This window comes from Crinia signifera, chromosome 3, assembly GCF_055691185.1.
Source record: "Crinia signifera chromosome 3, ASM5569118v1, whole genome shotgun sequence".
Lineage (NCBI taxonomy): Eukaryota > Metazoa > Chordata > Amphibia > Anura > Myobatrachidae > Crinia > Crinia signifera.
In genome coordinates this window covers 316,703,581-316,716,345 of record NC_139219.1, presented here as the reverse complement: position 1 = coordinate 316,716,345, position 12,765 = coordinate 316,703,581, and the positions used below count along the sequence as shown (strand labels likewise).

Sequence of the window (12,765 nt, the reverse complement as noted above, 5' to 3'; positions counted from 1 at the left end):
ACCAGCTAACAGCTGGATTGGGAGATGTTATAGGTGAAGTCCTTGGCAATTGGTTCTGCAGGCTCAGGTTAATGGTGGGCACTTATAATGTAAACTTTTGACATGCCAGTTGTGTGGGTACAATAAGTGAAATGGCTGCAAGGAGTCTCGAGATATTACATTAACCAAAGTTTCAGAGCTCATGTTTAGAAGTATATAATTTATAGAAAGAAGGTCCAATTTAGTAGAAACCACAGATGGTTGATAAGTAGGCCGTGTCACATCTTCCACACAAACCACACATTACATTTTACGTACAGTAATACGATTCTATGCATTTTAGGAAAAACCAAACCCTGAATTATTTTTCACTAATGAAAATCTAACAATGCTTGTGACTGATCTCTTTGGCGCTGGCATGGAGACCACCTCAACCACTCTGAGATGGGGTCTTCTGATGATGATGAAATATCCAGATATCCAAAGTAAGAAAATGTTTTCTGCTTTATACATATTACTTATCATATTGTCTAAAGAAAATTATAAAGATAAAGCTATATACAGCTAGAGGCCTACATCAGCTAGCTCTGGGCTGGCCAAGCTGGTCCTCAAGATCTACCAACAGTCCATCTGTGGATCTGCACAATGAAGCAGTGGCGGCTCCAGAGGTGTGGCTGCAGTGCAGGGCCAGATTAATAATGGGGTGGATGGAGGGGCAGCTCCAGGCCTCCACAAAAAAATTAGGCCCATTGCTGGTTAGAAATGAAGGCAGCACATGTTTGTGACTTTAATGATTACTACACCTGTGCACCAGCTAGAAAACAGGAACTGTTGGTAGATCTTGAGGACCGGTTTGGTCACCCCAGGGCTACATGATACATTTTGTTTTAAAACAATAGTCAGCTGCAATAAGTAATCTGGAAGTACTAGTGATCCACAAGTGTTCTTATGTTTAATGCACTATACCTATTATTTTGGAAACAGGAAAAGTCCAAAATGAGATTGAAAAAGTTATTGGCTCAGCGGAGCCTCAGGTGGCTCACCGTAAGGACATGCCCTATACTGACGCCGTAATACACGAGACTCAAAGATATGGAAATATAGTTCCAGCAAATGTTCCGCATGCTACTACTCAGGACGTCACATTCCGAGGGTATTTTATCCCAAAGGTAAAAAGCAAATGTGATTGTGTCCCATCATTGTACAGATGTGTCCTCATATATAATGCTCCACTAAAGTGAGTAATTAAACCAGTGGCGTACCAGTGCAACCACAGTCCAATAACTCACCAAATATATGTGCCATATTGGAGGAGACAGGTGCTAGAGGTCCTACTGTCAGGGAAGACCACTGTCTATAGTGCTACCCGTAAGTGCTGGATTCCAGAAATGATGGTGTGATTTCAAGACATGGCGTCAAGCAAGAAAATCCTGACAAGGAGCATTTAGCCCCTAGCAACGAGCATGAAACCCCTGTCAATCAGCATGTAAAACTTGGCAACAAAAATAAATCCCCTGGTAATGAGCAAGAGACCCAAGTCAACAAGCAAGAATCCCCTGGAGCAAATGAGTAGGAAATAAGCATGTACCCCCTGGCAATGAGCATGTAACCCCTGGCAACGTGCAACCTCTGGGCTGCAGCGACGACTATATAGTGTAAGGGAGGACCGCTTTGCATATATAAACATAATGTAATTATGAGGAAGTGTGGAAGCTAGCAATTCATTTTGAGGGAGTGCCGGGGAGGGGGGGGGGGGGTGGATGATAAATGACAGCAAGTGGTAGATTCACAGGTTGGAAGAGGCATATAGTGTGGACCTCAAATGTAGAGAATGTAAGAGATGGTTCTGGAGGTATGAGTTGGTAGGAATAACTAGAGGGTAAAAGAACACCAACCCCACCACCATGGTGGCCCTCTGGTCAGGGTGTATGCAAGAATGTGAGACCTCCAGCAGGAGAAGTAGCGTCAGAGGTGGTGATCCAAGTTTTGCAATGGCTAGGAGATGGTGGGAGTTGGAATGTCATGAGTGGGGACCAGTTTGTTAAAAACCGATCTGGCATTCCATAGGGCACAGGATAAGGGGTGTAAGTGTGTGGGAGAGATGTGAATAACATTATCAGGGTTGCTATAGCACTCAGGCAAGAATGAGTTGGAAGGCTGGTATACAGAGGGTGTAGCGATGGTGCTGGTCACTGAGATAGGTATGGAAACGGCAGGAGTTGGGCACGAAGGGAGTACAGTGTGATACTGATCACGGAAAGGTGAGGTGACAGTGGGAGGAGGGAGGGAGCAGGGCTGGTGGGGTATAGTCAGATCATTTAGAAAAGAGAACAATATCACTCTGGCCCTTATTCTGGTTGAAGCGGTAACGGCCGCATGCGGCCGTTCCGCCGATGTTTTCGGTCTGCGCATGTGCAGAGGCCACTCTGCGCATGTGCAGCCGAAATCGCCGTACACGTATTTTGTCCGCCGCAAAGGGGGTGGATAGGGGCGTGAGGGGCTACGAAGCCTCATTTGCATATGCATACGCCCCGCGTTTCATGGGCGTTCCGATGCAAACGCGGGGCGTACGCATGCTAATGAGGCTATGACGCGTGGGTACAGGGCGGGCATCTGACATCGCCGGATGTCAGCTGCCCGCCCCCATACAAGATTTCACACGGACAAGTGTCCGTGTGGTCTTGTGTTGCGGGACCTGGTGGAGCGTGCGGCCCTGCATTCGATGTTCAACGACCATCGAATGCAGGGGCTGCTCCCACCATGGAGGAGGCGTATCCCCGTCCACAATCATGCGGATCGCCACATGGCCGCGTACGGACGGCCGTGGCGATCCGTATGGAAGGCGGGGATTCGTCTGGTGCGGTCGGAGCCGCATATGCGGCTCCGGCCGCACCGATCAGAATAAGGGCCTCTGTGTGTAAGTGGTAGATTTACTGCAATGTCAGGTTTTTAAAGCTGTCAATCATTCATGAATTTGACAGATGGATTTAAAGCAACAACACAAATAACTGGTAATCTGGATCCTCAGATTTGACAAACGGCGGCTTAGTAATTGTTGTATTAGGGATCGATAAGGGTTTTCATTTTTAGTATACATCTGTTTCTAAGTAGGAGTTTTAAAAATTTGCACCATGCAGTCAAAAATATACAACGTTGATAACATATCATCACGGAATACTACACACTTTAATTGTTCTGTACTTAAATATACAATACTACCCTGTTATTATATCTACAGGGGACACAAGTCATCCCCCTGCTGACGTCGGTGCTGTACGACAAGAATCACTTTAAAAAACCAAAAGAGTTTTACCCGGAACATTTTCTGGACGCCGGCGGAAATTTTGTGAAGAATGAAGCGTTCATGCCGTTCTCAGCCGGTGAGTGGCCTCTGACGTTCTGCCTTAGGGGCCCATTCAGCCCTGGTCACGAATTTGTAGCCCTGTCGATTATAGAACTACTGCGGATGCACAGGTCCCCCTGCAAAAAGGTTATTTATCATTGGCCATTTGCAGGATGATTAACAGCCATTTGGGGACGGCAACCCAGCGTTTCCAGAGTGCCCCGGAACACGCTGGTGTTGCCCGGCCATTGTGAGGGAGGGCCGCTGACGTATTTGCAGTTGTGCACAGGGAGGGAGGGCGATAATCAGTGCAATAATCTCACAGTACTGTACTGTACAGAATTGTGTATAACTATAACATAAGTTACGTTCCCTTGTTCTAGGTAAGAGAAGTTGTGCCGGGGAGAACTTGGCCAAAATGGAACTCTTCATGTTCTTTGTGAAGCTGCTGCAGAACTTCACCTTCCAGGCTCCTCCGGGGGCCACACTGGACCTGACCCCTCAAGTTTCTTTTACCTGTTGTCCTAAGCCCTATATGATGTGTGCTGTGCCTCGTACATAACATAGAATTGTAACATGCACTAAATATAAAGGATTTTATTTTCCTAGTTGGGTTTATGGAGATATAATAAAGACTATATCTTATTTTTAAACCATTGAAAGTCACTTACTATGGCTACGCTGTTTGCACGGTGATATGGGGTTCAATTATTGTACAGTTTCAATCTCTTCCAATGTACAGGGGCCCAACCTGTATACACACCTGTGTTCATATGATCCAGCACCAATCACAGGGCCAGATGTATAAAGCTTCAAAAAAGTGGCGAGTGATAAACAACCAGCCAATCAGCTCCTTCCTGCCATTTTTTTTTAAAACCCAGCCTGGAACATGTCATTGAGGAGCTGGATGTTTATCACTCTCCACTTTATCACTTTTTGAAGCTTGATACATCTGGGCCACAGTGTCCAACAAATGCCCCACCATTATGGCACCATGCTGTATCCGCAGATAAATGTGTGTGAGTGAGTGAATGGTACTGAGACAATCTCCACCCTTTTTTTCCAATCAAATCACACCGACATTAGACTTCATTGACTGGGTTTCAGCCCAGATAAAGAGAGATGACAGCACTGCAAATTGCTTGAGGGTGCCCATCTATGGGCAGTATTCAATGTGAATACTGGCGACGTGCAGCGAATCCTGTTTAGGATTCACTGCACATTCGCCACTGCTCGCTGCATTCCGGAGCCTCACCGGCTCCGGTATTCAACGAGTCAGGGGCTCGCTGCCCCTGACCGGCGAATTTGAGCTCCTGCGGCGGACGCCGCAGGGAGCCTGAGGACGGTGGCAGGCAGGGAGATGGAAGTCTCCCTGCCTGCCCCAGAACGTTTGTGGGGGGGAGGTGGGCTCCCCAGGTGCCAGGCAGCACAGGCTGCCCCCCGGGGGTGCCAGCAGGGGACCGGGTATATTCACTACACCCGATCATGCATATGTAATGATCGGGTGAAGTGAATATATGAATATCTAATGAGCCGCTCAGCTCCGGCCCCCTGCTGGCTGGTCTGTGTAAAAAAAAATATATATATATAGCGCAAGGTGTGTGTTGACCTGGCACTCCCCCAGCTGGTCAGGGACCCAGGTGCCTTCTGGAACAGTTGTGCAGGAGTAGGCAAAGAAGCAGACAGCGGCACTCTGGGAATTTTCAAAAACGTATATTAGTGCAAAAATAGCATACCAACGTTTCGGGGCATAAGGTACCCCTTTGTCAAGGTGAACAGTGCAGTGCACTGTTCACCTTGACAAAGGGGTACCTTATGCCCCGAAACGTTGGTATGCTATTTTTGCACTAATATACGTTTTTGAAAATTCCCAGAGTGCCGCTGTCTGCTTCTTTGCCTACTCCTATATATATATATATATATATTTTTTTTTTTTTATTAAATATATATTCATGTTCTTACAGCACATGAATAAAAATAGCATGCCCCTCCTCAGAATAAAATTCCTGATTTTTTGACACCAATCGTAAAAACCAACACACTTTATTTTAAAAGTTCACATTCCACTTCACCATAAAAAGATAGCGATTGCTACTCGGTGAATCATGGCGAAAAAAACCTTGAAATGTATTCGCCATCCGGTCATTGAATAGGGTGATTCACCGTTTTAGACAAAAATTCGCCATACAGCACAAAATCGCCATAAAAACCTGGCGAATCAGCCTCATTGAATACCGCCCTATGAGTTCTGGAATTTCCTGCTGTTTATACTGGCTTTGAACAGAGGGCCCCCACAAGGGTAAAAAAAAACCTCTTCCATTGCAACTAAAAGTGTGCAAATCGTTTTCCTGAGAACCAAACTATTTCCAAGCTTGTGATTGGGTTTTCCTGCCACGTTCAGATTGAAATACATTTCATGCACTAGAAGAATGCTTATTACAGATGCAACGCCTTATTTTGAGTCTATTGTAGGTGTTACCTTTTAAATCAGTACCCTATCAGTGAAGATGTGTGGGAGGGAAATCTTGGACTGCGTACCCTAATTACACCAATAGTAAGAGGTGCTATGATGCTGGGCTTACAAAGAAATAACAATAATAGTGCTGATGTACACTTAAATAATTACAATGAATCATACCTCCCAACAGTCCCTATTTTAGCGGGACAGTCCCAATTATTAGGGCCTGTCCCGCTGTCCCACCCGCGGGCGGCAGTGTCCCGCAGTGATGGGGGGCTGTTGGGAGTCCCCCCTGTCGGCTGCTAAGCAACGGGGAATAAACATGCGTCTATTCCTGCAGCCAGGGGGCTGGGGGCATGGCTAGAGGCTCACAGAGCCTCTGGGTCATGCCCCCATAGCGGTAAAATGGGGGCGTGGCCTCGCGTGAGATCTGCGAGTATAGGCCACACCCACAAAATTAGGCCACACCCCGAAGATTTTGGCATCAGCAGTGTCCCGGGTCCAGCGACCACAAAGTTGGGAGGTATGATGAATACACACCCAATTTCTGATGGTGGGCTTGAGGGTGCCTCTCCCCCTCCAGGCCCTGATTAAAGGTTCCAGTTTCCCTAGGCTAATACACTTGTAGCTCCCCTTGTAATGCTGCTAAACACACATGTATGGCATACCCTCCAACAGTACCGAATTTGCCGGTACAGTACCATTTTTTACGGTCTGTACCGGCAAATTAAACATGTACCGATTTGACAGCAGGGCAGTGAGCTGTCTGTGCGCTGCCCGGCTGGATCTAGTTTCTGCCCTATGCCGTATACTCAAAGCAGCGGCAGTAGCAGCCTAGTCTCTCCCTGTTATCAATTCTCCCTAGTCTGGAGTGGACGGCCGCGAGCCAATAGGAGCTTGCGGTCTGGCAGCCGCTCATGATTGGCTGCCTGACCCTGAGCTCCTATTGGCTCGTGGCCGCCCAGTGAGAGAATTGAAAATAGCGATGGACCAGGCTGCTGCCGCTGCTTTGACTATACAGCCGGGCAACGCACAGACTGTTCTCTCTGCCCGGCTGTCATTTTATTAAATTGTGTGCGTCCGGCGGCTCCCCCTTGACAACAAGCAATTCCCTCCTCCTTGACAACGAGCATTTTCTCCCCCCCTTGGCAACAAGCAATACCCCCCCCCCCCCCCTTTGCAATGAGCATTTAATTCCCCCTTGGCAACGTGCCCTGCACTCCCTCTTGGCAACAATCATGAAGCCTAAGCCTCCTTGGCCTCAAACGTCAGCCCCTGGCATTAAGAAAGAACCCTCTAGCAATGAGCATGTAGGTCAGCAGCATTTATGTGCATACAGTATATTACATAACATGTAATGGGCATTATGGTTTGTTATATATAGTATGTAATGGGCATCATGATGTGTGGCACAATGTGTAGTGGGCATTACGATGTGTGGTATAATGTGTAATACCACACCCCTTTTTGTGATGCCACGCCCCTTTCTGAATGTGTACCAATTTCTGCCCTTCAAATGTTGGAGGGTATGGTATGGGTGCTCAGGGACTTCGACCATGTGCATGTACAGATGGAGCTGGCCTGGTTCTTGCACCAGCAGCCAGGCCCCACCATCCATTGGAAGGGGGCATGCGTGCATGAGACACTTGCGTACCCTGTTCCAAAGGAGCTCCCTGTAGGTCAACGCCTCCCCTGCACACCCCAAACCCTGCCCGTCTCCCTGAAGCAGAGACAGGCAGGGTTCCGCCGCCCAACTGACGACTGACTGGGACGCGTGTGCGTGTGAGACGCCCGCGCGTCCCAGTCTAATGGTGTCCCTCTCAGCCAGCACTCGCCAGCAGGGACATTCTGGCGAGCGCTGGAGCTGACTGAGAGGGGCTCCATCTGTAGGAAAGATTATACACCTGGCATGTAGGATCTAATGCTTGTGGTGTGTGAAGAAGGGATTTGGCTTAAGTTAACCCTATGAGTACCAACATCTCTGTGATGCACTAAAAATGCCAGCGTCACTCACATTTGTTATATAAATTCAAATGAAAAAATGTTGGCTGAAAGAGGATTATATTTGCTATATAAGGTAAATATTACAGGTCATTATGAAGAATAAAAAAAATGTGGCCAATTTTCACAACAATTTTGACAAAAGTCACTCAAAGGGTTAAGTTACATTGGCACAGCCATCTGGCAGTCACCTTAGGAAGTGTATCACCCACAGTACATCAGGACGGGTGATAGCTAACAAGCATGGAATAAATTATGCCTTCATTTTATTCCTTAGCTGTCACCTGCAATCCCCCCCCCCCCAGTCCTGGACCCCTAGGCTGTAGCTTAGTCAGCCTATTGCTTAATCAGGCACTGCCTCCCCCGCTCCATCCTCAAAACACCACTACATGTCAATCATGTGAGCGATACTGCAAGACCTGTTCTTCATCTGCACCATTGAATAAAATGGCATTTCCAGGAGACAATATTGTATTTCTGTCCAGCAGTGCACCAGATTACCTATTGGCGCATCTAGAAGGTGCCAGTTTGCAGAAAACAACCAAAATCGGACGTGTTTCTGAAAAGGGGTGTGATTCAATAGATATACAGAAAAACGTAAGACGGTCAATGAGGTGACCACAATTGGTCGGCATGACAATGGCCAACAGGGTCAAAGGTCAAGATGGACATAGAAGACAGTAAAAAAGGACAATGGGTACAAAAGGTCAACAGGGTCAAAAAGTAGCTTGTATGACACAAAGAGCCGGCCATACAGGTGAAGATCTCTGATGTTACGGGCAGATGCCCGGAGGGAGGGCGCTGCATGCTGAGGACCAGGGCTGAAGTCGTATTTGCAGGATCGAGTTGACAGGACAATAAATAAATGAACCCTTTACGCCCCTCTCTGCTATTGGTGTGTCAGCAGTTTCCTCAGAAGGTTTAGTATCAATAAACATTTTGTAGGTTAAAAACTTGACACCTAGGGATCACAGTAAATTACTCCATTACAAAAATTGCCTTGTAATGATTTAATAAGAATATCAAGCCAATGATTGAAATCACTGATGCATTTAAGGGATCCTGGAGGATCTACCCACTCAAATGTCCACATGTACCCTATCTGTCACCCATGTCTGTCTGCCCCTCCCCTTTAGAATGTAAGCTCTCCCGCACAGGACCTTTTTCCCTCATGTATCCTTCTCTTTTACTTAAACCATCTTCGATGGCACCAAATCATACAGTATGTGTATGTACCAGTGGCGTAACTACCAAATATATGCCCCCACAGTCACGCCAGGATATTTTGTCAGTTCCCCCCTCAGAAAAGTTAAACCCATCCCCCCCCCCCCAACCCTGCCTTACCCCTCCGCTTGCCGCCGCATCGTCTGACCGGGACCCAAAGATCTACTTGTCTGCGGTCGCAACTGGCGCTCCTTTTGGCTCCTGCTAATGAAAAATTACCCTCACAAAATGACTGCCCCTAACAGCAGACCGTTTTTAAGTATGGCTGCCTCCTCTAGCATCCTCAAAAATTGTCTGCTCTAAGGGGGCGGATATTTTTTTTGAGGGCAATTTTACATTTGCAGGAGCTAGGATGAGCGCCAGGTGGGACCGCAGACAAGTAAATCTTGCCCCGGGAAGTTGTTGTACCTGTGCCCAAGATTTCCCTGACTACAACCATCAAGTATGGTGCGGGATCATGCCCTCTGCCCCCAAACAACAGTCTGAACAGTATACAGCAATATACAAATGTGTAATAACAGACCACAGGAGTAACTCAATCACGTGTGTCTGTGTAGTGTAAATGTATAGAAACCTGTTTGCATCACATGACGTAACATGTCCTTTGATCCATTAGAAAGCTGAATAACAGGTAACGCTGTCATACACTGCGGAAATGCAGAGACTCTGAGACTACAGAGACCTGGCCAGTGTTCTGCAGCTGAGTACTGTGCAGTAATACAGGTAAGACGTAATAAAAGTATAGAATGTTCTGCATTACTGTCATCAGATCCATCACATATTATAGTGATCACAGATAAGTGAATGACGCTAGTCATATTGTAGTGATGAATAAAACAACCTGCAAATGTGTTTTTAGATTTGGTTAGAACTTTTAAATGTCTTTTCTCCAGCCATGGGTTACAGAATGTACCTGCTCAGGCTAACGTTATACATTAGATCTTAATGTAGCAACACAATACAACCCCTTGTATCCATGACTACAAGGATGCCTAACCGCACTACCACTTCCGGTAAGATATAAACATCATCCCCGTAACTCACACTTTGTGTGCGATCGGGAGAAATCCTTATAAGCGGGGCCACTACCCCCAATCACCCTCTCTAAACGAGTGTTTTATAAATGTATAAATACACTGGATATATATAATTACTGATGGTATAGAAAACCCGACCCGGAAGTGATGTAATTTTGCCTAGAGAAAGGAAATGACCCGGAAGTAATATTACTGTCATTATATTTTATTCTTGGTTTTTTTATTGTTATAAACATCAAATTGCATTATGAGTTATATATTTTATATAAGTAAATACCCTTACTGTCTCCGAGTAGGCTTATTTTATGTTTTTTATACTTTGTATAACACTGAACCAATTTGGTATGCAAATGAACCTTAGGGAAGCCAGATATAAAAATGGCACCCACAGACCATAATGGACACCTTGACAAAGCAGTCAGTTGGTACTGCGAAACGCGTTGGTGACCACCCTATTCTTGGACCCCAATCACCTGAGGACTTTTACCCTTTATTTCCAAAGGACTGCCCCACCTGCTTATTTACCTGATCGGACCTCCACCATCTTGAAAGTCTCAAGCCACACAAAGTACAGTTGGACACCTGACCACTCGCAGTAGTGGGACTCCTGATAGGCTAATTCCATCGTTGCCATCAGTTGTAGTCCATGCTAACACCTTCAGGATACCACCAAGTGGCAAATAAGGACTTTCCAATTCTCTCCAAGGATCAGAGCAGGTCAAATTCTACCTCCAAATTGGTGATTATAATTATTGGGTCCACCAATACATCATTACTTGAAATTTGCACATGCCAATGGTTCATTTTAATATATAATTTATGTTTTTATTATTATTGTGTACAATAAATTTTTCATTGTAATTTACAGCGCTGCTTTACCTTTTATTGTTGTTTTTTCTTGTATAATTGGGAGCTGACTACTCCCGTAAGCAGCTGCTGTGTTGATTAAACCACTCTTGGTAGGCGCTCCATACCAACCCAGGTTGGCTTTGTTGTTCAGTATGGTGCGGGATCATGCCCTCTGCCCCCAAACAACAGTCTGAACAGTATACAGCAATATACAAATGTGTAATAACAGACCACAGGAGTAACTCAATCGAACTTTATGTAGGCAGAAATATTTCGCCAATCAAAAACTGGATAGAATTAATGAGCCCTCAATACCTATTCTTCTTGACAGTAAAGACGATGAAGCCCTAAATTCTTTAATGATGCTCCTAGATGAAAACGACCCACAGGATACCCCTATTGAGAAAAAACTATTTAATATAGATAAAAGCTCAATCCATAAAAAATCGGATTTTTTCCCAATAAAGTCCAAGGGGACATTTATAGAAAGCTTCTATAGACTGACCCTTGAAGATTTTAAAAATTTGTGTTCTTCACAAAACTCAAAAAATAAGACATTGAATGATAACCTCACAAGAAGTGAGAAAAACATCCTGAATAATTTGATAAAAGACACCTCTATTACAATAAAGCAGGCGGACAAGGGGGGGGGGATAATAATTCAAAATAGAGAGGATTATATTTGTGAAGCTCTAAGACAACTGGAGGATGAGGGGACATATGAAAAATTACCCTCAGATCCGACCCCTAAATTTATTAAAGCTCTTAAGTCTTTACTGGATTCAGCACTTGAAGCGAAAGTCATCACAAAAGATGAGTTTCGCTTCCTCTTATCCGATCACCCAATCACCCCAGTCTATTATCACCTCCCCAAGATACACAAATCCCTCACTGCACCTCCTGGTCGTCCTATTATTTCAGGTGTAGGGTCCCTCACTTCTAATCTTTCTCACTACGTAGACACTTACTTACAACCACGGGTGTCCACACTGAGGTCCCACATCAAAGATACGACCCACTTTTTGAACCTGATTAATCAGGTCAAGTGGAAAGACTCGTACTCTTTTATGACTCTGGATGTACAGAGTCTTTACTCAAACATTCCCCACCAACTGGGAGTCAAAGCGGTAGAAAAAAGACTCTACCAAGATGGGGACCTCAGTGTGGAACATATTCACTTTCTTCTTGATTCTATTACGTTTATTCTTAATCACAATTATTTTACCTTCCTTAACACTCACTATCTTCAGACTATGGGAACGGCCATGGGGACCAGGTTTGCGCCCAGCTATGCCAACCTCTACATGGGGGAGGTGGAAGACCTCCTCGTGTGGGGGGGCGGCTGGGAGGCGAACCTGGTCCTCTATGGCCGCTACATAGATGATCTCTTTATTATTTGGGACGGGGATCTATCCTCTGCACTCACGTTTGTCACACACCTTAATTCTAATTCATTTAATCTTAAATTCACGCACTCTTTTCACTCTAAAAAAATGGACTTCCTTGATATAAGTTTGGAAATTAGAGAAGATAAGATTCACACTTCTAATTATAAAAAAACAGTAAATACAAACTCTTATTTACACTATCAGAGTGCTCACCACCCCTCCTGGAAGAAGAACATACCCAAGGGGCAGATGCTCCGCCTCAGACGGAATTGCTCAGATGTAAAGACATTTGAGCAACAGGCCAACGAACTAGCCAATTCATTCACAGCAAGAGGTTATCCTGAATATACAGTAAAAAATGCAATTGAAGAGGTCAAAAAATACGACAGAGACAGTTTACTAGTACCCAAAAAGAGAACCACCACAACCCCAATAGATAGGGGGATTTCCTTTATTTCTACTTTCAATACGCAATATAAGGAAATA

General features: G+C 45.3%; 1 protein-coding gene across 1 annotated transcript in view; it reads left to right on the top strand.

Annotated features, from left to right (window-relative positions):
* Positions 1–12,765, top strand: part of LOC146063032 (uncharacterized) — a 54,750-nt gene that overhangs the window by 18,243 nt on the left and 23,742 nt on the right. The window contains exons 7-11 of the mRNA XM_083175043.1: positions 323–464; positions 964–1,148; positions 3,218–3,359; positions 3,706–3,876; positions 11,264–12,052. Coding sequence (XP_083031169.1) covers positions 323–464; positions 964–1,148; positions 3,218–3,359; positions 3,706–3,876; positions 11,264–12,052 — 1,429 coding nt within the window. The remainder of the gene's footprint in view (positions 1–322; positions 465–963; positions 1,149–3,217; positions 3,360–3,705; positions 3,877–11,263; positions 12,053–12,765) is intronic.